Genomic DNA, 26778 nt, shown 5'->3' with positions numbered 1-26778 from the left:
TGAGGACAAAATCCTAGGCAGGCAGCCCCTTCCCTGGTAACAGGCGCAGGAGCAGGGTGACCACATACTGCCTGCCCCTAGTTCCAGCTCCTGTCTACTGTCCAGGAACCAAATATGAAGGCCACCGCTTTCAGCAGGGCGTGATCCCAGCAAATTGGGAGTTCAAGGCCAGCCTGGGCAATTTAGCAAGATCCTGTTTCAAAATAAAAAAGGCTGAGGACGTAGTTCCGGGTCACAGCACCCTGGGCTCATCCCCCATAAAAAAAAAAAAAAAAAAAGAAAGAAAGAAAAGAAAACAGAATACCCCTTTTCATTTTCAAAAGGGGTGATAATCATAGGGCCACCCTAACTTGGAGGGGACTCCAGGCGTGCAGATCAGGAGAGAGAGCGCAGAGGAAGCCTCTTCCTCCACCTCCCTCCACAGCAAATGAGGAACCTGTGTCCTTGCTTTGCTGACTACGGGATGGGTGTTAAGTGCATCCAAGCACCACAAGGTGAGAGCACATCCCGAGGCGAGGACCCTCCAGAGTCGTCCGGGAGGCTGGCAGATCCCTGCTCCCAGCTCAGCACATTCCTGATTTTCTTAGAGACCTGAGGGTCTCCAGAGCCCAGGACCACCAGCAGAGCCCCGGGGCGAGTGTCCTGGGCCCCCCTGGAGGAGGCCAGCTCCAACTGTGCCGGGAGGCCCAAGTGCACATGGTGCTGCGCCCTGGGCCCCTGCTGGCCAGGTCTTCAGGGAGACTAGGTAGGGTCCCCTCCAAAACCCTGCCAGCTGATGTTCCGTTTTCTGAAGCCCCTGCTTCCTGATTGTGGTGGAAAGAACGAGAGCGTGACTCCCTACACGTTCCTCCCCACATGATTCTTCACCACGGCTGAGGAGGGAGCACGGCGGCTCTGAGCGGAATAACCAACTCACCGGCCAAGGTCTCTCTTTAAAAATAACAACGCCTCTCACCCGCCGAGGTCCTGTTTTGTGCCCTTATAAAACTCCCTTCCCTTCCTCAGCCAGACCAAGAGGACTATATCATTATCACCCCCATTTACAGATGGGGAAACCAAGGCTGAAGAGGACAGTGACGTCAGCATCCAGCTCGGACTTGAGAGTCTTAGTTCTCAAGCACCACCCCGTTAGAGAGATAGTATTTTACTTTTAAAACACATAAACCTGGGGCTGGGGATGTGGCTCAAGTGGTAGCGCGCTCTCCTGGCATGTGTGAGGCCTGGGTTCGATCCTCAGCACCACATACAAACAAAGATGTTGTGTCCGCGAAAACTAAAAAATAAATATTAAAATTCTCTCTCTCTCTCTCTCTCTCTTTTTGAAAAAAAAGAAAAAAAAACAAAACACATAAACCTGGACTCAACTTCATCAGTAGTCAGGGAAATGCAAGTTCAAATATAGCGAGACACACTCAAAACGGCTAAAATGGAAAAGCCTGAGGATATGGGACAGGAAAACTCAACACTGCTTAGGGGAAAAAGGTAACTCAGCACAATCACCTGGAAAATAGTTCAGCATCACATGGAAAGCTGAAGAGACATACACTCTGAGACCTGGCAATCTCACTGCACAGAAGCACCAGAAGAGACGATGTCCACTGGACTTATAAATAATCAAAGTGTCCATCAAGAACAGAATCAATATGCAGTATGATCACCCATGGAATACTATGCAGCAACAAAAAGGGATGAACTAGGACTACATGCAAACATATAGATGAATCTTCAAACCCAGTGTTGTGCAAAAGAACCAAGATATACACACAACACACACATACCATACTGTATGTTCAAAATTAGAAAAGCCAGGACTGGGGTTGTAGTTCAGTGGTAGAGTGCTTGCCTCTCAGGTGTGAGGCACTGGGTTTAATCCTCAGCACCACATAAAAAATAAACAAAATAAAGATATAAAAGAAAATAAGAAAAGCCAAATAACATTATGTAAACATATGCATATACTATAGTTATACATTAAAAACTATAGAGAAAAAGAAAGTATATTAAAATCAAATTAACAGGCTGGGGAACTAGCTCAGTTGGTAGAGTGTTTGCCTCATATGCACAAAGCCCTGGGTTCAATCCTCAGGAACACACACACACACACAAAATCAAATTAGCAAGGCATGGTGATGCATGTCTGTAATCCCAGCAGCTCAGGAGGCTGAGGCAGGAGGATCTCAGCAATAGCAAGACACTATGCAACTCAGTGAGACCCTGTCTCTAAATAATAATACAAAATAGTGCTGAAGATGTGGCTCAGTGGGCGAATGCCCCTGAGTCCAATCCCTGGTACCCACTCACCCCAAAAATTCAAATTAGAGGATTACCCAGGGGCTGGGGATGTGGCTCAAGTGGTGGCGCACTTGCCTGGCATGCGTGTGGCCCAGGTTCGATCCTCAGCACCACAAACAAAGGAAAATGTTGTGTCCGCCAAAAAAAAAAAACTAGAATAGAAGATTACCCAGCAAGCCTGCCTCTGAACCATTTAACTCTGGGAATGAAACTTGACTACTATTTAGCCAAACTCTGAAGACTGACACTAACTTACTGAACACAAAATGCTAATTATTTTTTGGCTAACAGAAATGCAGAGAAATCTGCCTGTAGCCAAGATAACTTCAAAGTTTATGGTTTTATTGTCCTGTCGGACATTGACCAGGTGCAGCTTGCGATACACTCTCCAGCCCCTTGCCATCTGCCACCTGTGTTGTCCACCCAGAATCTCCAGCTAGTTAATATTTAACTAGGCTGAGGCAGATGCTTGCTACACTCTGGTCCTTAACACTCTAAAATTATTTGGGCAGGGGCCTGGAAATGTAATGTTCTATTTCTTGGTTTGCATCATGAGAAAGCAGGTGTTTGGGGGCTGGAGTTATAGCTCAAGGGTAGGAGGCCTGCCTAGGACGCATGAGGCCCTGGGTTCAATTCTCAGCATCTGTGTGTGTGCGCGTGCAAGTGAACACACAAAGTACTTACACCCACAGTAAGTATTTACTGTGTTACTATGCTGTTATAGTTTTAAAAAAGAGAAACTGAAAGTAACCAAAGTGTATACAGAGAATCAATATGTAAGTAAACACGTCAGTGAATAAAAGCAGAGGCTTCCATAAGGGGCTCCAGTAACAAGCTTCCAGGGTTTTAGGTGCAGCAAGCCTGTGGAGCTCAGGCCACTGCAATGCTCAGCCCACACCCAACAGCACTGGGCCAGCCCTCTTAACCCTCTAGATTCCTTTAATGAGGACAGAATTACCACAGATGCATCACTTACTGGCATCTCTCCTGGTAACAGGGCTGAGGTTACAGCTCAATGGTAGAACTCTCACTTTGCATGCACAAGGCCCTGGGGTTCCATCCCCAGCACCACCAAAAAAAAAAAAAAAAACCCTCATACCTTCTTAGCATTAGATAATGGCCAATTTCAGCCAAACACTGCTCTACTTTCCTTCTTTAGTATAAAAAGCAGACAAGTCTGCCTTTGAAGTATTATTATCAACATTTGTCCTTGACATCTTCCTCACAATCAGCTTTCAAGGTAGGGCCAGTTATTCCAGCATTAACAGATGAGGAAACTGAGCAACCCGCCCAGTGGTGGAATGGCAAAAGCGGGATTCCAGCCCTTGGGTTCTCCCTCCCCAGTACCTTGCCTCTTTGTTTTTGTTTTTTTTTTTGTTTGTTTGTTTGTTTTTTGTACCAGGGATTGAACTCAGGGGCACTCAACCACTGAGCCACATCCCCAGCCCTGTATTGTATTTTATTTAGAGACAGGGTCTCACTGAGTTGCTTAGCATCTCGCCATTGCTGAGGCTGGCTTTGAACTCATGATCCTCCTGTCTCAGCCTCCCAGAGCTGCTGGGATGACAGGCATGAGCCACCAAGCCTGGCACCTCTTTGTGGTTCTAAGGACAAATGCACACAGCCAAAGCAATAATTCCCCCAGACCAGACACTTGTTTCCACAATGCTCTGGCTTGGGACTGGGATGTAGCTCAGTGGTGGAGCACTTGCCTAGCAAGAGCAAGGGGGCTGGGTTCCATTCTCAGCACTAAAAAAAATCAAAAGAAAACAAAACCTCATGCTGGTAAAACCCGTAGCTGCAGAACATGACTCTAGTAGGACAAGTCTTCATCTCTTTGCAAGATGGCCTGACCTTCAGAAACAATAAGGTCATCTGGAGCTAATCGGGAAGGGACAGGTCAGAGACAGGAAAGCTATTTTGGAAACAAAAGGTGTGGCTCTGAATACCATCTTTCCCAAAATTCCTCTGGGGGTTGGCACAAGATAGCAGTGGTTCTGAGTGAAGTTTAAATTTCTCTTGAGGTTTTAGGCCAAGTCAGTTCTGGCATCCTCTGATTAGGGGGTGGTGAAACTTACTTTATCATTTTAAATGATAGCTCTCAATTTTAGCAGGCCATGTGCGGTGGCACACACCTGTTATCCCAGCAACTCAGGAGGCTGAGGCTGGAGGATCACAAGTTCAAAGCCAGCCTGAGTAATTTAGTGAGACTCTGACTCTAAACAAAAAATACAAAGGGATGGGATGTGGCTCAGAGGTAAAGCACCTGTGGGTTCAATCCCCAGTACCAAAACATAAAAATGAAACTTCAGAGAGTACCACTATAACCCAAGGAAATGTGTCTAAAAACTGATTCCTGGGATCCAGAGAAGAGGAGGCAGGGCAAGGAGGCCAAGAGTCTGCATTTTCACTAAATGCCCGGATGCTCATAGTTGAGACACACACTTGATAGTCTTTAATTGCATTCTCTAAAACCAAGAATCTTCATAGCCTTGTGGTTACACTTCAGAGATTCCAGCTAAAACTGCAAAAGCAACCACCAGGTCAGGTCACCTCCCCCACCTCAGAGCAGAGGACAATCAGCTAGTTGCAGCCCGGGGTTGCGGATAAGATGGTTATCTCCTAGTGTGGATGTCTGGGCCACAGTGAGTTTTTGTTACTAGGACACCTCAGACATTAACACCTACAGTAATGGGGGCAGAAGAGCAGGTAGAATAGGCTGGGCGTGGAATATTCTGGAAGCCTTCCAGATAGGGTGGCAGGGACAAATGGGCCTGTTTGTCTCCTCTCCTCCAAAACGCACAGTGGGGCTGGGATTGCAGGCTGGGAACAAGCAACAGAGGTCTGGGGAGGAAGCTCAGCAGCAGAGTGTTTGCGGAGGCCCTGGTGTGATCCCCAGAACCATAAATACATAGATAAATTAAAATACACAAAATTAAACACAGGGTCCCTCACAATGAAAAGCCCCAGGAGACCAGCTCTGTGAACTGTCCAGGTCGTCCCATTACCCAAGGCCATGTCCACCTTCCCCACTTTGCACACTGAGGGCTCTGAGCTCTAAGACACAGAACCTTGTCACCCTTTGGGGGACCTAGGCCAGAAGGGAGGCTCCAGGGAAGGTGCCAGCACTAGCATAGAAAGGGGTACGTAATGGCCCACCTGTCTCCAACATGGCCATGTTCAGAGAGAGGCCCCTGGGAAGTACTGGATCATGAATGCTCCACCTCATGGATGGATCAATCCATTGATGGAGTCATAGGTAAATGGACTCCTGGGAGGTGACACTGCAGGAGTTGGGGCCTAACTAAAGGGAACAGGTCTTTGGGGGCATGCTCTTGGGGACCACATCTTATTCTGGCCCCATTCTTCTCCTTTCTCTGCTTCACCACAAGCCAAGCAGTTCTGCTTCACCACACACTCCCCACTGTGATGTTCTGGCCCACCACAAGCCCACAGCGAGGGGCCAGGATCTCATCGGAAACCAAGAGTCAAAATAAATCCTTCTTCCTTTAAGTTGATTTTCTCAGGTATTTTGTCACAGTACCGGAAAGCTGACCTTAATACAGGGCAACTGTGGGAGCAAAGAAGGATGAGAGCCCTCTAAGCCGTGCCCTCTCTAGCCAAAGGGAAACACCCCATTTCCTCAGAACACCAATTTCAAACTGCAGGTCAATGATTTTTTTGTGAGACTCATTTAGTAAGTCTCCACTCAGCATCTTTACAAAATAAAGGAACAGAAAATATCTGAATGAGCCCTCCATATAGTAAAATACTCATTCATGAAAGTTTTTTCCTCTTTTGTTTTTTTCCTTTGCAGTACTGAGGATCGAACACAGGGTGTTCCACCACTGAGCTGTATCTCCAGCTTTTCTTATTTTGAGACAGAGTCTTGCTAAGTTGCTCAGGCTGGCCCCAAACTTGTGATCCTTCTACCTTCATGACACGAGGAACTACGAAGTCTCTTCTATGTTGCAGTGCTGGGGACCTAACCCAGGGCTTTGTGTATGCCAGGTAGGTGTTCTACCACCGCATCCCCCGACCCTGTTCATGGAAGTTTTGTTTTGTTTTGTTTTTGGTACTAGGGATTGAACCCAGGGGCACTCAACCACTGAGCCACATCCCCAGCCCTTTTTTAAAATTTTTATTTAGAGACAGGGCCTCGGTAAATTGCTGAGGCTGGCTCTGAACTCATGATCCTCCTGCCTCAGCCTCCAGAGCTGCTGGGATTACAGGCGTGCACCACCACGCCCGGCTTCATGGAAGTTTTGATTATGTTTCCTTGCTAAAAAAAAAAAAAAATGCATGCCTGGTTAGTGGATCCAGATGTAAAATATATTTCTTATCATATGTGGAACTCAAAGTTTGAAAGCCACTGTCTTGGGCGTGGCTGGCTTTGTTAGCTGCCCTGTGCTGGAAATCCACTTGACCCTCGGCTGTAGCCCACTCTAAGTACTGCCCAGCCAACTTCCAGAAGGAGTGCCCTGCCAAGGAGGCCCGATGGAAGGATGGGGAGGGCTGTGGAGCCCAGAGGGTGGGTGCTGGGTGGGCCATCTGAAACTGGGGCCCTTCCCCAGTCCCTCAGCCCACAGTCACACAGGCAACTGGTCGACAGAAGACAACGGCCAGCCTAATCCTTCATTTATAGAACCTTGGAGCCCGGGCTGGCTGGGCACGCCCCTCAGCTCGGGGTACCGCAGGGCCCTGTGCACGGGCTTCTGCTTCTGTAGCTGTGGTTTAGAGCAGCACCCGATTCTCCACAAGCCCCAAATAAGGTCCCCCACAAGCCCAGAGCTACACAGGCTGCTGCTGGTCTGTGGCTCTGTCAGGAAGGAAACTGAGGCCTGTTCTCTGGTCCCAGGTGCTAGAAGGGCACACGATGTGGGGACCGTAGATCCACTGCCTGCTCTCCACACCCACCTGTGCTGCAGCCAGGCCCCAGTGACCAGCCCAAGCCCAGGAGGGCCCAGGCTGGGGCTGCAGGACCAGTGGGCGAAGCTGGCTGGGGTTTTTACACAGGAAGGAAGAACAAGCCGAGGTGGGAGGAGGCGAGGGAGGGCGGAAATGACTGCAATGTCAGCACCCAGAGGCAGACAGGAGGAGGCCAGGCCTCCCTGCCCCCACCCCCAGTTTTGACCTTTGTGCTAAGACAAAGCATCAGGTCTTCACCCTGACACCCACCATACCCAGAAAAGAGAAGACAGCTCAGGGTGGGAGAGGACGCGTCCCCCATCAACGCTCCCACAAAAGGGCAGCCCCTTCGAGGAGGAAACGCTGTGTGGGCCTAGTGTGGCAACAGGGGGTCTGGGGCACATAGAGCAAAGGCACCTGGGAAGCCCAACCCTGCCCTGCCCTGCCCTCTGCGCGGGCAGCCATCAGCCAGACCTGCCGGGGAGAAGCCATGCAGGGAGCTGGTCCCATTCATGTCAGCTAGGCTGGCCGGGAGGGGACAAGGAAGGGCAACAGGCAGCGTGGGCCCGAGGGCGGGGGGCAGGCTCACGTTGCTGATCTGGTCCTGGGTCTTCTTGATTCTCTGGAGTTCAGGTGTGTCTGCCACCACGCTGAAGCCTTTGCCCTTGTTCTTCTCAAACTCCTCCTTGTAGCGCACCTGGGGACCAGCGAGACAAAGAGAGACTAGGGTCAGACAGGGGAGCAGAGAGCGCCCAGCTGGAGGCCCCTATGAAACAGCACCATCAGGAGATGGAGACAGGGCCCAGAGAAGGATCCCAGCCAGAAATTCCTGGTGCTGAGCAGACGCCTTGGCTAGAAAGCGACAATAACCCACTAACATTTGCCCGGCACATTCTGAGATGTGCTAAGTGCCTCACATAAACTCTCTCATTTAAATCCTAATCCCATATATACTATTAGCCCCATTTTACAGATAAGGAAACTAAGCCATCAAAAGGCACCTCGGCAGCCATCTGTTCCCCTGCCTGAGGTCATACAGCTTAGCAGCAAAGATCTAGTCACCAGGCCTCACCTGCCTGCCTTCTGACCCTCTCTAGCAGCCCCTCCTACACGAAGCTATAGAAAGTTTTTCGTTTTGTTTTTCATATTGGGATTAAACCCAGGGACACTTTACCACTCAGTTACATCCCCAGCTTTTTTTTTTTTATTATGAAACAGGGTCTCACTAAGTTGTTTGGAGCTTTGCTAAATTGCTGAGGTTGGCCTTGAACTTACGATCCTCCTGCTTCAGCCTCCTGAGTCACTGGGCTGATAGGTGTTGCCACTGCGCCCAGCAGGAAGAAGGTTCTCGCATGCGCTCCTAGGACTGCCGACCCTAACCTAGCCAGGAGGTAGCCCTACCCACCAAGAGCCGGGGTAGTTTTGAAGTGACCAAGTGAGTGAGAGCTGTGCCAAAGGACAAAGCTGGTGCCTAGAAGGGAGGGTAGTGAGACAGCCAGAGGGGAGGCCTCATCGATGAAACTTTCTGGGGAAGAACCCAATCACCCTCTGTGGCCTTCCTTTTGTGAGAATTCTACTGAAAAGTCAAGTACTACAGGAATTCAAAACAGACTACAAAGGACTCCCAAGCTAGGCATGGTGCTATGTGCCTTTAGTCCCAGTTACTCAGGAGGCTGAGGCAGGAGGATCACTTGAGCCCAGGAGACCAAGACCTACCTGGGTTGTTACCCTGTATCGAAAAAAAAAAAAGAAAAAGAAAAAGAAAAAAAAGCAAGAAAGCAAGCAGAACTTCTCTGAAACTAAAGAAATTGAAATATGAGGAACAGCTTGTCCTCCCTGGGGGCTTTGAAGAGCAAAACTGAGGCTGGGAAATACTCGTGGGACAGGGAATGTTCTCCTTGGCTTCCAGAGACTCCCTGTCCACCTCGGCAGCCATCTGTTCCAGACCCCGCCAGCTGCCTGGATTCCCTCCATGGGGGCCGCACTGTCCTGAGACAGGTCAGCCCAGGACATGAGGCCCAGGACTTTGGGAGTTTCCAGAATGACAAGCCCAAGCAGCTCCCAGGCTTGGAGTCACTGACTGCCATAGCAGTGAGCTGCTACTCGTGACATGTGACCAGTCCCCACCCTCCTCTTCATAGCCCCAGGAGCCAGAGGTCCTGGTTTGGGGTTCTTCTTCCTCCTTTGTTCTGAGGCGGATCAAAATGAAAGGCATAGCCAGGCATAGTGGCTCCACCTGGGAGGCTGAAGCAGGAGGATCCCAAGTTCAAGGCCAGCCTCAGCAATTTAGTGGGGCCCTAAGCAACACAGCAAGACCCTGTCTCTAAATAAACTACAAAAAAAGGCTGCGGATGTGGCTCAGTGCCCCTGGGCTCAATCCCAGTACCAAGGAAAAAAAAGAAAGAAAGAAAGGCCAAGGGGTGGGACTTGGTTCCCATCAGACCAGAACTTATTGCAAGGAGCTATGGCCCCACCCCAACCTGTCCAACATCAGCTCTTCCGGGAGAACCTGGGTCTGCACAGTGGGGGACCCCTGAAGAAGGAGGACATCAGAGAACGGAAGGAACCTGAAGACAGAAAAATGTAGCTCTAGACGCAGAAGCCCTGAATCTAACGCCTCTGATCTCAGTTCTCCCCTCATGTGTAAAAAGAGCCATTAGAGGAATGGGTTAAAACATGGGGTAGGGCCTTCCCATCACTAAACGGGACACAGAGCCAGACTGCGCTGGTACTGACAGGCTCAGAATTCCTTCTGCTAAGTGATCTTGGGACAATGACTTAACCTCCCAAGCCTCGGTTTCCACATCTGTATAATGGTGACAATCGTTCCAGTCACTCGGACAGCGGCTCCACGGACCAGTGAGGGTGACTGTGAAAGTGCTTTGTCCACCCTGTCCTTCCTCTGTTTCCTGCCTTTGCAAGGGTCAGGCCCCTAATCCAGGGGAATAATCACCATGGTGACATTGCAATGACATCAGCTGGTTCCCAGGCTCAGAAACTGCTCCGCTCCTTACTGGGGAAGGATAATTCATGACTCTCCTAACACAGGAGGCCAGGCCGAGGGGGGCGGTCTGGGGGAGCAAGGCTGAGAAGGGGGGGTCTGGGCTGCAGGTCCCTAAAAGTCTCCCTCTCTGAAGTCTGTGACCATTTTTAAGCACCTTCAGACCCCAACTAGAGAAACGATGTGGGCAAGATTCTCTTGAGGGGCATTTTGGTGATGGAGGGAGTGGCAGAGGTGGGGACAGGAGCATGAGGAGGCCCGGGCTCCCTCCTGGTCCACTCAGGAGGCTAGCCCTGGGTCTGGAGTGACTCACCAGGATGTTAAGAGGTCCCTGGAGGGCAGAAAAGGGACCTGTCCCAAGATCACATGACCCTGCTGTCATGGGGTCAGAGTGCAACTCAACACTTTGGGCCAGATGACTCCATCCCTGGTTGATGACTGCGCCCTGACCTGGAAACTCCCATGGACGAGCTGGGACTGGTGCCCAAGCTCCTGGTGCCCACACACCACCACCTATGAAATCCTACCCTTTGGATGTAGGTTCTTAGTTATTCTCCTTGGATCTACCTTACACATCACTCAACCCAGCCAACAGCAGTACAAATCAGTGTTTGCTGAATGAATGATGAATGGATCGAACAGAGGCTTCATCTCTAAATAAACCAGCAACATATTTGGCAAAACAAAAAAACAAAACTGCTTAATGATCCAGAATAAGAAGATCGTGGCTTTAAAAAGTGGGAACCCTGCCCCAGAGTACAGTGTGGGACTCTCACTGCACACTCCGCCCTCCTTGGTGGCATTCCCCATAACACCATGAAGGTGACAATGACAGGAAAAATGAAGAAACACTCTCTCCTCACCTTTCTCAGACCACAGGGATGCCTCCAGCCCAGCCCCACCCAACACCACTGCCTCCCTCAGCCCGAGGGTGCGGGCAGCGGATGAGGAAGGTGGGGTCAGGGCCCACTGCCAGCTCCACAGGACCACTCAGAGGGTCACTTCTGGACAGTTCTGTGGTTACCTCCCCCGCTGGGGAGGCTACAGTGTCCCAGACACCCAAAGTGCCACTTTCAGGACCAATATAGACAAAAACAAGTTGAAATAGCATGGGCAGCTTCCCAGAGACAGGGCTGAAGCACAGGGAGGCCGGCCCAGGAAGGGACCCTGGGAAGACACTGGCTGACACCCTGATGGGGTGGGGCAGAGCAGGCAGAGGAGGCTCCCACTTCCCTTCCTGCCAGCCACAGGCAGCTGTAGCCAGCCCTGCCCCCACGGACGCCACAGGACTGTCACCAACCCCGGCCTGGCTGGCTCAGCCCATCCAAGCCTCAGAGCAGCCTCAGTGCGTCAGGCCCAGCCCCTAGCTTCTAGGAAAACGGGTTTCTGTCCCCATTTTACTGGTGCGGGGGAGGAAAACACCTTTAGACCACAGAGTTTGTGGGTGGTGGGAGGGGAGAAGGTCCCTACCTCTCACACTGCCTACCCTACCCCTCAAGACCCCAACAAGCCCGCAGTGCAAAGCCCCAATCCCCTGCCTCACACCTGGGGCATAAATGGAGGGGGAGGGGGAGGCTCTGCTCAAGCCTGTTTCCCTCCTGCCCACTTGCCCCACTCCGAGCCTCCTAAGTGCCCCTGTAAGACCACCAGGAGGGCAAAGCTGCTTGGGCAGAGCCCAGGAATCTGCATTCCATCAAGCCCCCTACTACCCTTGTGGGCTGGCAACCTGGGGCTACATGTCAGAGCAGTCAGTCCTGCGGAACTGTTAAGAACAAAGCACGCCCAGGCCAGACCAGCTTGGCTCAAAATCTGCCTGACACTGGACTCTGGGCAAGGGATACGGCCTCTCCACAGCTCGGGGTCTCCGCCTGGACAATGGGGCGAAGTGCCCCTCCTTTGTCCCATGAAATGAAGTCAAGTGCAAGAACGCACAGCCTGGCCCTCAGTGGACACCTAAGGGAAGAATGGCCATTCTCCAGATTTCTCCAGCCTGCTGGGGACTCAGGAGGGGAGCCGCAGGGCAGGCCCTTGGAGCAGAGGGCATGCATGGAGCAGGAGGACTCCAACCCCTGTGCAGGGTGCTGGCCTCTCCTGTGAGGTGCAGAGCAGCCTTGACCACAGCAAGCCCTGCCCAGCTCCTCACCCCTCCTTGAGGACACCCTGTCCTACAGACCTGCCCCTCAGGGATCAACTTCCAGGGGCAAGAAGAGCGGCAACCCAGCCCTGGTGGGACCGAGGCTGAAGAGTTTGAATTTCCCCTCCTGAGAGTGGGGGATGTGTAGAGTGTGCCCCCTTTACCTCTGCCCCTATGCAAAGGCTCCCCCACCCCTGAATCTGCCTCTCCTCCCAGCACTGCTCCCTCTAGGCCCCTGTGACGCCCCTCTGCCTCTGGTCCAAGTGGCTTCCCAAGGGTTGGGGCGTCTGGGCAGGCGTCAGGGCCTGGTGAGGGTCTGGCTCAGGCAGCAGTGTTTCTGCCCCCTGGCCCTCCTCAGCTGGCAAGGTACATCAGTCCCTGGCATTTATAGCTCTCCTGCCACAGCCGGGGTGGGATGGCAGATGGGAACTGCTGCTGAGGAACAAACTAGCTATCCCACTTGTTCCCCTCCACTGTGAGTCTCAGACTGACCAGGGACTAGAACAAGGAGTAAAAAGACCAGATCCCCAATCCTGGAATCCTACTACTGTGTGTGTCAACAGGCAAAGCCCTGTGGCACTCAGCCTCCATACCTATCTGCAACATGGAGGTAACAGTACCCTCTCCTAAGACAGGCGAGGTAACTCAAAGCACCTGCTAAGCTACAAACGCTCTCAGCAGTGTCAGGGACTACTAAGATGGAGACGGCTCTCACAGAGTGCAGAGAAAACTGGAAAGACCAAACTGTGCTCAAAGCCACAGCCTCTATTTCCTCTTCCACACAGTGAGGTGCCCCTTTGACTGTGCAGGGCTGTTGTGAGCATTAAATGAGCTAATATGCTTTGGACACTGAGTACTCAAGACTTTAGTGCTAATGCTGTTATTAGCACCCACTGTCTGCATGAGCTTAGCAAGTCCCTGAGTGTCTTAAAGCCTCAGTCACCTCATCTATAGGTTGGGAAAAACAGCATTCTCCTCGCAGGGTTGCAGGGAGGAACTGGAGAGCAGGTAAGGAAAGCCCTATCAGGTGTGGTTCTCCCTGATGGAAGCCAAGGAGGTCACATGAAGATCTGGCAGCAGGCCAAGCACGGTGGTATGCGCCTGTAACCCCAGCTACTCGGGAGGCTAGGACAGAAGGATCCTAAGTTTGATGTGAGCCTGGATTGTGTCTTAAAATAAAAACTGGAAACTAGAAAGGGCAGTGGGGGTGGGTATCTTAGTGGTCAAGTGCTTGTCTAGCATGCACAAGGTCCTGGGTTCAACCCTGGGTATAGCCCACTCCTGAGGAGCCAGGAGCCAGCCTCCTCTGTGACCCAGGTGGGACTTCCCTGGGCACTCTGCACACTTGGTAAATCCCCTTACTTCTCCCTCCGTGTATTCTCTCATTTAATCCTTTAATCCTCACTGAAGCCCTGCCCTGCCTACCACAGGCCACCCTTGTTCCAGGCAGGGTCTCAGGGCTCCAATCCCCTTGCTTTTAGCTCCATGTCCCCTGAAGAGGGCGTTCTCCCAGAGCCAGGAAGCGTCTACTTCCCCACAGGAGGGTGGGGGGCCTCCCCACACAGCTCAGGCAAGTCAGGCCTAAGGGGACAAAAGAGGACAGGCCTCTTCACACTGCCCTCCAAGGAGACAAAGAAGGGATGTGACTGCAGGGGATAGACCATGTAGCCTCAGATTGGCACAGGCCTGGAGAGGCCAGTGCCCTTGTCTCCCCCAACCCTTCCTCTGTGGTGGGCACAAATGGAGACGGGACAAGGGGAACAGTTTCCCAGAGGGGGCAGGCTCCAGGGGCCCTGAAGCACAGTGGCAGAGGCCCACACCTCTCCAGCCACTCAGGTAGGAAGGCAGCTGCCCCTTCCTCTGATGAAACCAGGAAGCACCAGTAGCTGGCGGCCTGGGGGCAGGGAGTCTCAAGAGCTAGGATTTCAGCACCTTGTCCCTGCTGAGTAACCACAGGAACCCTTGCCAAACCAGGCTTACGACAGCTCTCCCCACCAGCTGCTGCTCAGGCCGGCCCCTCACCTGACTCTGGAGCTCGCTCTGTTGCTTGAGGCGGAGGTTTTCCGGAGTGTCAGCCACCATGGTGAAGGACTGCTTGGGGTAGTGTCTGCAGACAGAAAAAGCAGAGTCGGCATCACTCCAGGGAAGGATAGGAACCGGGAATGGAGGCTCCATCTGATTCCTGGGCAGTCCCTGCCCCAGCCCCAGCGGCAGTTCAACAGTGTCCCCTGCCATCACTGAGAGGCTGACTGCACTGAGAAGAAAGGGATCTTCAAAGAGGTGTCTGAAGGGCTAAGAAAGCCCAACTGAACTGGAGGATAGGTGAGAAGACCAGGAGGGGGCCACAAAGGAGGTCACAGCCACCCTGGGTGGCGAGTGCTGTCATTGTCCCCCTTTGACAGACTGGACAGCTCAGTCCGGAGAGGTTACACAATGTGGCCAAGGCTCATAGGAAGTGGTCAGATCCCTCAATGTCCTAAACTCCATTGTCCCATTTCCATACATGGGACAGATCATGGTCCTGGCTCCCAGAAAGAGCTGGTTTTGGAGTTGGTGGCAGGAGGCAGGGTGGCCCAGACACCCCCATCCCACACAGGAGGAAATAGCAAGCTGGCTCCAGACCCTTGCCATTCAGTGACCCCCATGGCCTTCATAAGGTCCTGGGTTATCAATCCTGGGTCCTGCCACTGGTGCACTAGGTGACCTTATTAATCAGTATTAACTTATTAATCACATGGCTAAATGGTCTTTCTCTGCTATTTCTCCACAAGGGGAGGGAATTTGGGGTCTCTTATTCATTGATTTATTCCAAGCTCCCAGAATCATAGTCGGAGCTCAATAAATGCTTGTGGAATAAACAAGTATCCTACCAGGCGTTGAAGCTCAGCCAGCACCAGAACTTGTTCTCCTGTATCCTCCTGGGTCACTGCAAGGTCCCCCAAGGTCATTGTGGTGGGTGTGTTGTATGTGCACTGGTATGTGAAATAACTGGAGGTCCCAACCATTTCAGAAGCTAGTGAGTGGTTTCTCCAAGCAGGAACACAAGGTCTAGCCATTTTTAGCTGTGGATGACCACATTCACCAGAACTGTGACCACCACAGATCCCTGACTCACAGGCTGTCCCAAGGTAAGAAAAAGATGGCTTTGCAGGGCATGGTGGCACACTCCTATAATCCCAGTGACTTGGGAGGCCAAGGCAGGAGAATCTCAAGTTCAAGGCTAGCCCCAGCAACTTTGTAATACCCAACAACTTAGCAAGACCTCGTCTCAAATTAAAAAAAAATAATAAAAAGGTCTAGGAATATAGCTCAGTAGTAAAGTACACCTGGGTTCAATCTCTAGGACCAAAAAATAAAAAGGGGTGGGGGGCGGGGAGGGAGAGAGATGGATGGCCTCCAAGAATCGCCTCCCAGGCACATCCTTCCTGAACTAGCCGACATGCCCAAGAGCTAGCTATGAGCTGCCACCCGCCCACGCTCTCACCAAACCTGGCTTGTTCTCCAGCCACTCACACCACCCTGAGCCACCCAGAGCTACTAAACACATGACCTCCCTCTTGTCCACCACCTGTGAAAGGCAGGACTTGGGGTAGAAAACTCAGTGAAGAAAGGAGCAACTAGAAAAGGCACAGCTCTGGGCTCTGGTCCTGCCACTGGTGCACTGGGTGACTGTGGCAAGTCCTTTTCCCCCCTAGGCTACTCTCAGTGTCACAGGCCTAGGTGATACTATCTGTGCTCTGCCCAGGTCCACCCAGCTCGAAGCTCCAGCATAGGGACGGAAGCAGGAGGAGAAAAGCAAACACAGGTGCCTGCAGCTGCCAACAGCGACGGCCTGTGGGCGAACACAGGTCTGAGGCAGGCCCAACCCCCCGCTTGGCCCAGCTCCAGGCAGCCAGGCCACCCACAGCTCAGGAGCCCATTCAGAATTCCTGAGCAGTTCCAAGGCAGGGAGGATCAAGTGGGAGTCTATTCCTAGAGACTAGAGGGAAAGGAACAGAAGGGATGGAAGTAGTATCTCTGGAGGGCCTCAGCGATGACCCTCCCCCCACATGGGGGATGGGGGGGACATTCTGAAGGTATCATGGGCTGGGGGCCGTGGTGAGGAGAGCACTTTTGATCTGAATAGAGGAGCCAGGAGATGAGGGGGATACCTCTAGGCAGCTCTGGCCCAGATGTGAAGGGTGCATTCTGAGAACAAGTAGCATTAATTGGGGCAGGAAGGAAGCAGGCTGGGGGTCTGTGGGAACCAATCTGAAAACCCTGGGGTTTCCCATTTGCCTGAACATATAGGGTGAAAGCAGAGGGCCAGCTCCAGTGGCACAAAGACAGCCAGAAACATGCATCTGACATGTCCCACCCTCTCCCCGATTCTGCAGCTCTGACACCCACTGCGTCCGCCTCCCACGCAGTGAACACACAGATGTGCCCTCTGCAGCAATGGCGTCTCCTGGACACCAAGGACACTAGTCCACAGTGGCAGCTGCCACCTCCTCTATCCACACTGCGTCCCTCCTCACCCTACACCCCACCAAAAGGTCTCAGGAGCCCCTCTCATATACAGCAAGGGCCTCAGATGGGTTGGTGGGTACCAGAGCTCAGGCCTCAGAGTCGGAATAGTAATCCCATCAAAGACGCCTGGGAGGAGGGGGTCCGCCGGGGTTGACTTAGTTTGGCAGAGATGGGGAAGGATTTTAATCCTGCATCAGATTAACTAGACTCAAGAGGAGCTCCAGAGCCTTCAACCTCCTGCCCCAGCCCCAGGAGCCCAACCCCAGGCAGAGGAAGGGACAGGCCCTGGGAGGGCTGAGTCCGGCCCCCATCGAACCAGACCCTGGCTGGGTCACCCGGCTCCTCCCCGCAGCTCCCAGCCTGGTGAGCTGACCCTGCCTTCCGCTTCCCCTGCTCACTGCGCTTCAGGTTCCCATGGCAACCTCATCCTCAGCTCCAGGCAGGTCTGCGAGCATGGGGGCAGGGGAAGAGGCAGACTGCAGGGTGTCCTCAACCCAGGAGAATTCCCGAGGGCAAAACCTGGAGACCGTGTGTACAGGGGATCCTTGCAGACATTTCAGGTGAGGAAGGGGGTGGCCCTGGTTTGTCTCTAGAGGGAGGGCTTAAAAACCACCAGCGCCATGCCCCTCCCCCACAGGACCGGCTCTGACCAGGGCTCAACTGCTTTGACCTCTTTCCATAAACAATTGCTGGGAATGCTACCTTCTCCCTCCCTGGCATCCTCAGGTAGAACTCCACCTCCCACTGCCCTCGGATCCCACTAGGAAGGGAGGTGTGTGGGTGGCAGTTCAGGTGGGTTCTAAGACAGAACCGGGCCACCCATCCCAGCTGGAACCCAGCCCACAACAGACTGGGCCATGGTGAGGAACGGAGGGGCAGGGTGAGGGGGGCCTTGGCACAGAGCTGAGGCCAGAGCACAGCTGTTCATTGTCCCTTTCTGAGCCAGCCTGGGCAGGTCCCTTTTTTTTTTTTTCTTTTTTGGTATTGGGGATTGAATCCAGGGGCACTCAACCACAATCTACCCCCCTATCCTTTGTTATTTTTTGAGACAGGGTCTCACTAAATTGCTCAGGCTCGCCTCATATTTGTGATCCTCCTGCCTCAGCCTCCTGAGTCACTGCGAACGCAGACATAAAGCCACCATACCCACTTGGGGGGGGGCTTCTTAATCATTCCCAGCAGGGGCCCTCTGCTGATGCTTCTCCACACTCCTCTTGCTCTTAGCAGCTCTTGAGAAGGCAGCCTGATAGGACAAAAGGCTGAGGAACCCGGGAAGGGACCTGGCATCCATGAGGGCAAAACCAGGAAAAGCCTCTATTGGAGAGGAAGAAAAGAGGCAAGAGTTGGGCAGCTACGGACAGCTATGGGCTTCAAAGAATCCACAGGCACACGAAGCCGCTTTTCTATATGCTGTGTCTGTGCATTCTCTCCTGAAGCTGACCACAAAACTTTGGGCTAGAAAAGGTAGTTGACACTGTGCCCATTTTATGGATGGAAAAACAGAGACTCACTATCAAGAACCAGAGACTTGTCCACTGCATTCTCCCCAGTCCCACAGTGGCCCAGCCGACTAGGCAGGTCTGAAGCAAACTCTGCCCCAGACCCCTGAGGACCTGAGTCACCTTCCTGCTCCCAAGGAAGTGAGGGCAGGGAGAGTGCTGAGAAGCTGCAAGATTTACAGGCTTCCAGGGGACAGTAAGGTGGCAGCCTCTCTCACCAGCCCCACCATTAGCCATACTCCAGAGGTAGAACAAGGACAGACCAGAGATCCCAAGAGCCCAGCTCCCTCTTTCTTGTGAAACCTCCCTTCCAGGCTTGGACCCCTTCAAAACCCACAGCTTTGTGTTCAAGGAGGAACAAAGATACATCAACAAAGCAACAAGGAGCTTTTGGTTTTACCAAAAGAAGAAGAAGAAGAAGAAAAACAACCAGCCCAACATCCTGCTTCTGGTTAGAGCTGCTGATTCCAAAAACCCCTGCTGGGAACACTGCCCACAGCCGGGCAGGGAGGGCTCTCACTAACCCAGTTTCTCCCCAGCCCCCCAAGCCTAAGTAGCCCAACTGGTGGGGATAGGAAGCAACAAAGAGTCATTGTTTGACCAGTGGGAAAAAATGAGCAGTCAAAAAGATCAAGGGTAGACTAGAAGAAGAACTTACCAGCCCTCCGGGATTACAGACAAAATGAATAAGAAGAAAACAAAGCCTGCACCTGCCACTGTTGGCTAAACTTAAAGAGAAATGATTGAAGTGAAAAAGACATGGAAATGATGGAGCTCAGTTTCTTCATCTGTAAAAATGGGGGTGTTGAAAGCAAAGTGACCCCCAAGCTTCCTTAAGGTCTGATATCAGAGTGCAGGGATTTGGGCATCGAGGTGAGGGAGCTGCCTGAAGGCTGTGTCTGGCCACCTTGGTTGCCCATTTGGACTCACCTTCTCCACCCCAACACACACCACACATGCCCCTCCCACGCCAGTGCTTCCTTTGGCTCCCTGAGACACCTGACCCAATTTTCCCAGCAAGGCAGAGAATTCTGGGGGGGCAGGAAAGCCTCAGGCCCCAGGCCTGGGTTTACCCAACACTGCTCACCCCTTAAAAGCTGCTGGGATTAGAGAGAATTTGCTAGAATTTAAACACTGACCTTGCCCTACTCCTGCCCAAGGCCTGAGGAAAGGGCAGCAGCATAGTCCCTGGTTTCCCAGAATCAGGGACATCTCCACCCACCCCCCCAGCTCCTCACAACACAGATAAAACAAACTAAAGGATAAACCCCAGGGGTCTGCAGCCCGTGAAGGGACAGGTGCAACTGAGTGCCCCTTGCCCTCCCCAGGCTATGCACAGCCCTTACTGGACACCCCAAATGCTGGTTCTCCAGACCAATAGCCCAGCCTCTGCTCTGCAGGTCCCCAAGGAAGAGGGAACAGGCAGTCTTTCTGCATCCACACCCCCCAGCCTGGTTTCAAAATCATTTGCATGGAGACAAACAAGCAGGTTTGTATAGAGCCAGGGTATTGGAAAATCCAGTTTGCAAAACAAATAATCAAGGGTATAAATATTTCCCTAACCAAAAGAGCAGACTCGCCCCACCCATCTAGAAGACTCAAAAAAGGGTTCCATTAACAATTCCTGGGCTACCATGCAAAAGCAGGAGTGTAGCCTCCACCTTGCCACAGAGATGCCAGTGTGGCTGCTGCCCAGATGTGAGAAGCAGTTGCAGCCTGCTCACTCAGCGCCCAGTGTGTGTGTGTCTGGGGGTGCCCCAAGCACCCAAGTTACCGGGCACCTGGGTAACTGCACATACATAGGAGCCACGGTACCAGGCAGCTGCCCAAGAGCTCTGGCCTGTGTCCATGCCCTTGCCTCTCCCCAAAACCAGCCTAACGCAAGGAGGGAAAGAGAAGCAGCCTCTGTGCTGCTTACAGTCACTGTCCAGAACTTCAATCTTGTTTTTTTTTTTTTTTTTTTAAGAGAGAGAGAGAGAGAATTTTAATATTTTTATTTTTTAGTTCTCGGCGGACACAACATCTTTGTTTGTATGTGGTACGGAGGATCAAACCTCGATCCTCCGTACCACATACCCTAACCCTAACCCTAACTGGATCGAACCCGGGCCGCACGCATGCCAGACCAGCGCGCTACCGCTTGAGCCACATCCCCAGCCTCAATCTTGGTCTTGAGAGTCCTCACAGAAGGACAGACAAATGAGACAGCTCGCTTCTGTCTTGATGCCCTGCCCCCCCCCAGATCCTCACTGCCCCGGTGTACAGGGCGGTCAGGGACAGGCCCAATATTGAGACCTCCCTGTCAACCACACTCACACATTTGCCCAGCTACCTGGCAAAATGCCAAGAGACACCACCTGCCCTTTAGGGTCCTACAAGGGCTTAGCCCAGCAGGGCGTGGGGTGCTTCACAGAAGGAAGCTGAGCCAAGCTAAGCACTGAAGGATGGGGCCAAAGGCAGGCAGGCTTAGGGTCCAGCATCCCTGGGTAGGAATTTTAACTATGGAGAAACTGAGGCTCCCAGGTGCAGAGGATGGACTCCCACATAGGGCTTGCTGGCCCAGATGTGGCTGAGGCTGAGGAACAGAGGGAGCATCTGAGTTTTGGGCAAGGTGCTACTACAGTTGGAGCAAGCACAGCTGGGTTACACATCTGCCACGCCTCCCCTCTCATCCAGGGTCCTTCCTAGCCAACACCTAACTGTTCCAGGGGTCAAAGGTTAACTGCATGCAAAGCTAGGACTGTAAAGGCTAGAGAGGGGAGGGGAGGGGAACAACCCCTCTTTGGCTGGTTGCCAGGAGAGAGAGAGAGAGGAGAACTTCTACCATTTAGGGAGGAAGGCTACATCTTCTGCCTCTCCCAACACCCCCAACCCCTGTAGGAACCCCCAACCCCACTTGCTGCTAGCCTCCCCAGAAGACTGGGAGAAAAGTAAACCAGACCTTTGACACTAAGCTAAGAAAATGCACAGAAAATAAGGTCAAGCCTCTGATTTCTTTCTCCAACTTCCAAAGCTCACTGAGTTTTAAGCTGCTGGAATCTAGGAGAGATGTGAAGCATCGGCACCTGCTACTGAACTTCTGCCCAGGAGTGGAGGCCTCGAAGCTGCCCCGCAAAAAGGCTCTGAGTCCAGCCGGAAGTGGTCCAGCAGCCAGCAGCCAAGGAGTTAAGTGCCCTGGCTTTTCTGAACCCCACCCCACTCCCCAAAGGAGGGAGGAAGTGGCAGAGAATCAGGGCTTGTGTGAGCCCTTAAGAATTTGAAGAATGTCCCATTTCCCTTGGGGCTGGGAGGGGATGGTGGGGGTTAGAGGAACAGAAGTCAGAAGAGAGGGGCAGCTGCAGGAGGAGCCAGCATGGAGCTGTGGCCCTTCCTCTGCACCAGGGAAGCTGCCCAAGGCTCCTGCCCTTCAGGGAGAGCTGATGCTTAGATGCCCCTTGAGCTTGACATTTTTTCAGAAATTGGTTTCCCAGCATCTGGCCCAGGTTCTTATCTGACACAGAGAATCAGGTAAGAAAGAAACGTCCAATGAATGTGCAAAACCCCAAAGAGACAGGCAGTGGTATTAGGAGGGGACTGGGAATGTGCTACAAGGGAGACAGTCCAAGGGGTTTAAGCTCCCAATCAACCCTTTTTAGACAAATCCCAAATTTCCCTTCCTGGGTGAACTTCAGCTGCAAAGAGCCTCCTGACTGAGAATTTAAAACCAGAAGTCTAAAACGCCCATGTATTTAGACATGTAATGAATTATGTGTGATTTTTTTTTTCCTGCTTAAAAAAATTAAAAAACCAAAACTGGACTAAAATGAGATCTTACATTTATAGAATACTGATCTTTCCACCCACTTGCAGGCAATATGACCTTCTGAAGCTCCCATGTGCCATGGACCTGACATTGAGTTTGCACTTGCTACTTAAGAGGTCACCTTGACAATGGAGGGTTGGGGCACTGTGCAGCTGCTTGAGATGGACCAGGCAGTGTTCCTCCCAGGTGAGAGACAACTGCCTCTCAACGTCCACCTCTGCCTCCAACAGGCAAATGAATTACATTCAGAAAAGTAGTGTCCATGGGTCTACCTGGCTAGGCTGGGAAGAGATCTGCCTAGGCCAGGCCACACCCTGCTTCTCGTCCCCACTTCTCAGAAACAAACTCTAGGGCTGGGAGCTAGGGTCAACAGAGTATAAAAGGGACACCAGGGCTGGGGATATAGCTCAGTTGGTAGAGTGCTTGCCTCCAATGCACAAGGCCCTGAGTTCAATCTCCAGCACCATAAAAAAAAAAGGGAGGGGGGACACTGATGAAAGGAGCCCCCAAAAGCCTATTAAGTGCTCAGATGAGAGAAGAAGCCTGTCAATTACTGGGCAGGTCACTTAATCGCTGGATCCCTCGTTTTAAAAATAAAATTTTTATTTATTAATTTACTTACTTGTTAAGAGATAAGAGCTCACTATGTTGTTCAAGTGGCCTCAAACTCCCGGGTTCAAGTAATCTCCTGCCTTATCCACCAAGTGACTGGGAACCCAAGTGCTTGTCACCATGCCCAACTGGATCCCTATCTTGCAGCAGGGTACAATGGGAAAAGCATATTTGTTTTACTGCCCAGAACTGGATACGAACTAACCTCTAAGTAGCCTCTAAGGAACCTCTAAGTAGCACACTTGTCATCCTAGCTATTCAGGAGACTGAGGCAGGAGGATTGCCAAGTTCAAGGTTAGCCTCAACAACTTAGCAAGACCTCGTCTTAAAAATCTAAAAATAAAGGGCTAGGAGTGTAACTCAGTGGTAGAGCCCCCCTGTGTTAAAACCCCAGTACCACCAAAAAATAAAAATAAAAAAAATAAGAGGAAGAACCCTTGCCTCACCATCTGTTGCAAGGAGACAATGTGATCACAATGTATCGTGACAGGTATAAAAGGGCTGGCAATGTCGCCTGGTAGTTGTCAGAAGGGAAGAAAGAACCCAAGGGGGAGTGAAGTGCCCACCCAGTCCCTGCCCCCTGCAGGACTCACGCGTTGCAGTAGGGCTTCTTCTCATAGCCCTTGTAGTTCTTCATGTTCAGTGTCATCTTGCAGGTCTCGCAATGGAAGCATGCTTTATGCCAGAACTGGGGGGAGACAGAGGGAGGACACCCATCAGATACCAGGACTGTGGGCAGGGGGCTTGGAAGGCAGGGATATTCAGGGACTCTCCATCCCAGGGAATGTCCTAAGCCCACAGCTGTGGAGAACTTGGAATCACCCCTGGTGAGCTGGGGGCATCTCAGGTCACAGGTTCTGGTGGCTGATGACACTCCTTCTCCACCCCACCCTCTACCAGGCAGCCACTGGAGTTCTGCAGGAGGGCAAGCCTGAAGGTGAGGGTGGCAGCAGCCCCCAGAAGCGTCAGAAGGTCAGTTCTACCTCCCAGACCACTCCTCCTGCTCTAGAGCTAGAAAGGCCTCATTGCTTATGCAAAGTGGCACTTGGGTTGCTAAGCAGCAGCTCTGAACAGGAAGGGGCAGCTCCTCTAGCTTCACAAGGCCTGGAGATGGGCCCACCCTCACCCCCAGGAGCCCATACACACAGGCCCAGGGCCCTGATACTCTTAGCTCCCATACACATGTGCACCCCCCCACCCCCCACAGACACCCTCCCTGTGATGCTCCAGCTCTGGTGTATCCCACTTCTGTGGGTCTCCTCCCCATGAGAAGAGCCCCAGGCTCTAGGGAGTACACCCACACCCTGTCTATCCTCCCTCATCCCTCTCCCACCCCAGCTGGAGAACAGGTAGGGGAGCACTCAGCAGCTAGTCTCCCACTGAAGCACTCAAGTCTTGGAGGTGAACTCCCCAAAGCAGACATCAAAGCTCCACCTGCAAGCTATATGACCTTGGGCAGTGCCCTGCACCTCAGAGTCATTTCTGTGTCTGTAGAATGCATATAAAAACACCTATGCATCCTGGTACTGTTAAGGTTTAATGAGAAATTATCTGCAAAGCCCTTAGCACAGCATTGAGTCCCCTCAGGACCCAATGTTGGATGCTGGGCACAGCAGGGATGAACCTCTTTGGAGGTTTGGGGACGCAGGCAGGCTACTACTGTGCCCAAACACAGCTCCAATGCATGTGTGTGCAAATGAGCGGAAAAAAAACCCAGAGACCTGGAACTGAGCCACCAGGACTAATTCAGGGTGGCTGATGGAGGAGACAGAGTAGAAAGCAATAAAGGAAGTGACCGCATCCCTGAGGAGTGGTGCTATACTGGCAAACCCATGCACCTTAACCCTGGCAGCCCAGGATGTGGCCCCAGGATCAGCACTAACCAGGGCTTCAGCTATTAAGACCCCAGAATCCAGGCTGTCTGGATGACCTGGCTGGCCTGTCTCTGCCCCAATTCCCAGCAGTCAAAGGAGACATTCCTGACCCTCAAAGGAGGAGTCCAGAAGCCAAGGGGGGGCCAGGGGACTTCAAAAGTGCCCTGTGCCCAGCCACAGAGCTGACAGAGCTCCCTGGCTGTCCATCAAGGGATTCCCCTGCAAGGCAAGCTTTTCAAAAGATGCTTTTAAGACACCGGGAGGAGGGGACAGAAGAAAGGAAAGCTGAGAAGCTGGGATTCAATCTCCCCTACCATGGCACACTTTAACCAGAGATAATTTCAGGGGGTAACCACCCTCTAATGGGGTGCTTTCCCTATCAAGAAGATCCAAAGGAAAAGTCTAATGATGGAATATTAAGCAAATGATAGGAGAACCACTCTTTGGGAAGAAGGCCAGTTGCATTCTGGAAATAAAGGGATGACTGGCCTGAGCCCACCCCCAACCCCAACCTAAGCTTATCTCAGAACCCCTCTCCCAAGCCACCCCCCCTCCACCAATAGCATCTTCCATTCTCTCCAAAGTGCATACCCCAACACACACAGACCTCCAGAAAACTAAAACTGGGTGGTCTCTGCCTCCATAAGCCCCCAAAGTGAGAGCCCCACTGTCTTTCCCAATAACTGCAAGGCATTGGCAGAGTGCCCCAGCACTGTCACCACCCAGTCTGCTGGCCTCTGCCTGCTAGGCAGCACATGCCCCAGCCTGGGCCCCGGCCTCCCCCACCCCCACAGGGGCCTGCCAGGAAAAACATTCTCCGGAATCCAGACCATGACCCACTTTCACACACACATACACGCAGGAATACACACTGTCCTGAGGCTGGGGACCTCCAAGGCTGTCTCCTGAATGACGCAGGGGAGACAAGGGAAAAGAGACAGACACCCCTACTCTAGCAGATGGCGAAGCCCCCACCCTGAAGGCAAGCCCTGTTGGGAAGCAGGAGAGAGTAGAGTACCAGGCTGGAGGTACAGGACCAATAACCCCCAATCCAGAGTTCCCCCAAATCCCTCCAGGCCATGATGGGGAGAAAGAGGGCTCCTGTACAAAAGACAGCTCATTCCCACCAGCAGTCCTGCCCACCCCATGCCCCTACTCCCACAAAAGACCTCTTGCTCTCCGCTAGATAATCAGAGGCTGGGGCAGGGGAGGGCCATCACCTGTCCCCTTATAGAGGGCTTAGAAGCCATAATGGAAACCAGAATGGACTGCATACCTGCAGGACAGTTACTGAGCTCTGTCCCCATATCTGCAAAGTGGAGCTGAAAATATTCTCCCTGAGGCACCATGGCAGGGAATGAGGTTTGCCAGGGTCCACTTCACGGGATGCCCAGTACCCTCGCTGCTGCATGTCACTCCCCTCCCTCTTCTTGCAAGAGGGCCATAAGATTCAAGAAAATCCAGCAGCTCTTGCCACTGTGTCCTCTTTGGAGAGCAGAAAATGGCCAGACACTCAACAACCCCTGGGAGCCAGGCCTGGGCTGAGCACGAAGATCCAAAGAGGAAAGAAACCCCATCCTGTCTCAATGGGGTCAGTGGCCCTATCTGCCCCCTGACTCTGCCCCAGGAGCCCTGTCCCAAAACAAGATCCCCTTGCTGGCTAAGACTTCAGGGAAGCAATCCTGGAACTCGGAGGAGCAAAGTGCACCTCAAGGCAGCTACTCTCATGCAGCCGACTGTGGCAAAGTCCACGGTGTCCCTGTTCACAGAAACCAGGCAGCCCCTGACCAAACCTCTGGCGCCAAGAAGCCACTCTGCCAGATCCCAGGCCACAGAGGAAGGTCACCTCAGCTCTCCCTTTCCCACCTGCAACCTCCTCTACAGAAACCCACTCTACAGAAAGGCAAACAGAGACTGGTGGACACAGAAGCCCTGCAAGGATCCCTCTCAGTTGGGCTACCTGGGCCAGCCCAGTCCTTCCAAGGCTCTGGAAGTGGGTGTGGAGAGCTCCAGGTCACTGCGCCTACACCTGGCACCTTGCCTTTTGAACTCCAGGCTGCCTGGGGTGGAATGACTCAGGGTTGGAGTATGAGATCTTCTCCTCCTTTCCTGTTGCCCAGAGTTACAGTTTTTCCTCTCCACCAGGG

The 26778-nt window shown here is 52.5% G+C and overlaps 1 protein-coding gene across 2 annotated transcripts in view; it reads right to left on the bottom strand.

The window, feature by feature from the left end:
* The window catches only part of Lasp1 (LIM and SH3 protein 1), a 39421-nt gene that overhangs the window by 8154 nt on the left and 4489 nt on the right, over positions 1-26778 (bottom strand). For both annotated transcript variants that reach the window (XM_046420378.2, XM_046420379.2), the window contains exons 2-4: positions 23351-23445; positions 14358-14442; positions 7790-7897 (exon numbers count right to left, since the gene is read on the bottom strand). In XM_046420378.2, the coding sequence (XP_046276334.1) occupies positions 7790-7897; positions 14358-14442; positions 23351-23445 (288 nt within the window). The remainder of the gene's footprint in view (positions 1-7789; positions 7898-14357; positions 14443-23350; positions 23446-26778) is intronic.

This window comes from Marmota monax, unplaced genomic scaffold (assembly GCF_021218885.2).
Source record: "Marmota monax isolate L192 unplaced genomic scaffold, Marmota_monax_Labrador192_F-V1.1 WCK01_AAM20220418_F8-fsc00064, whole genome shotgun sequence".
Taxonomy (NCBI): domain Eukaryota; kingdom Metazoa; phylum Chordata; class Mammalia; order Rodentia; family Sciuridae; genus Marmota; species Marmota monax.
This window is presented reverse-complemented; position numbering and strand designations above follow the sequence as displayed.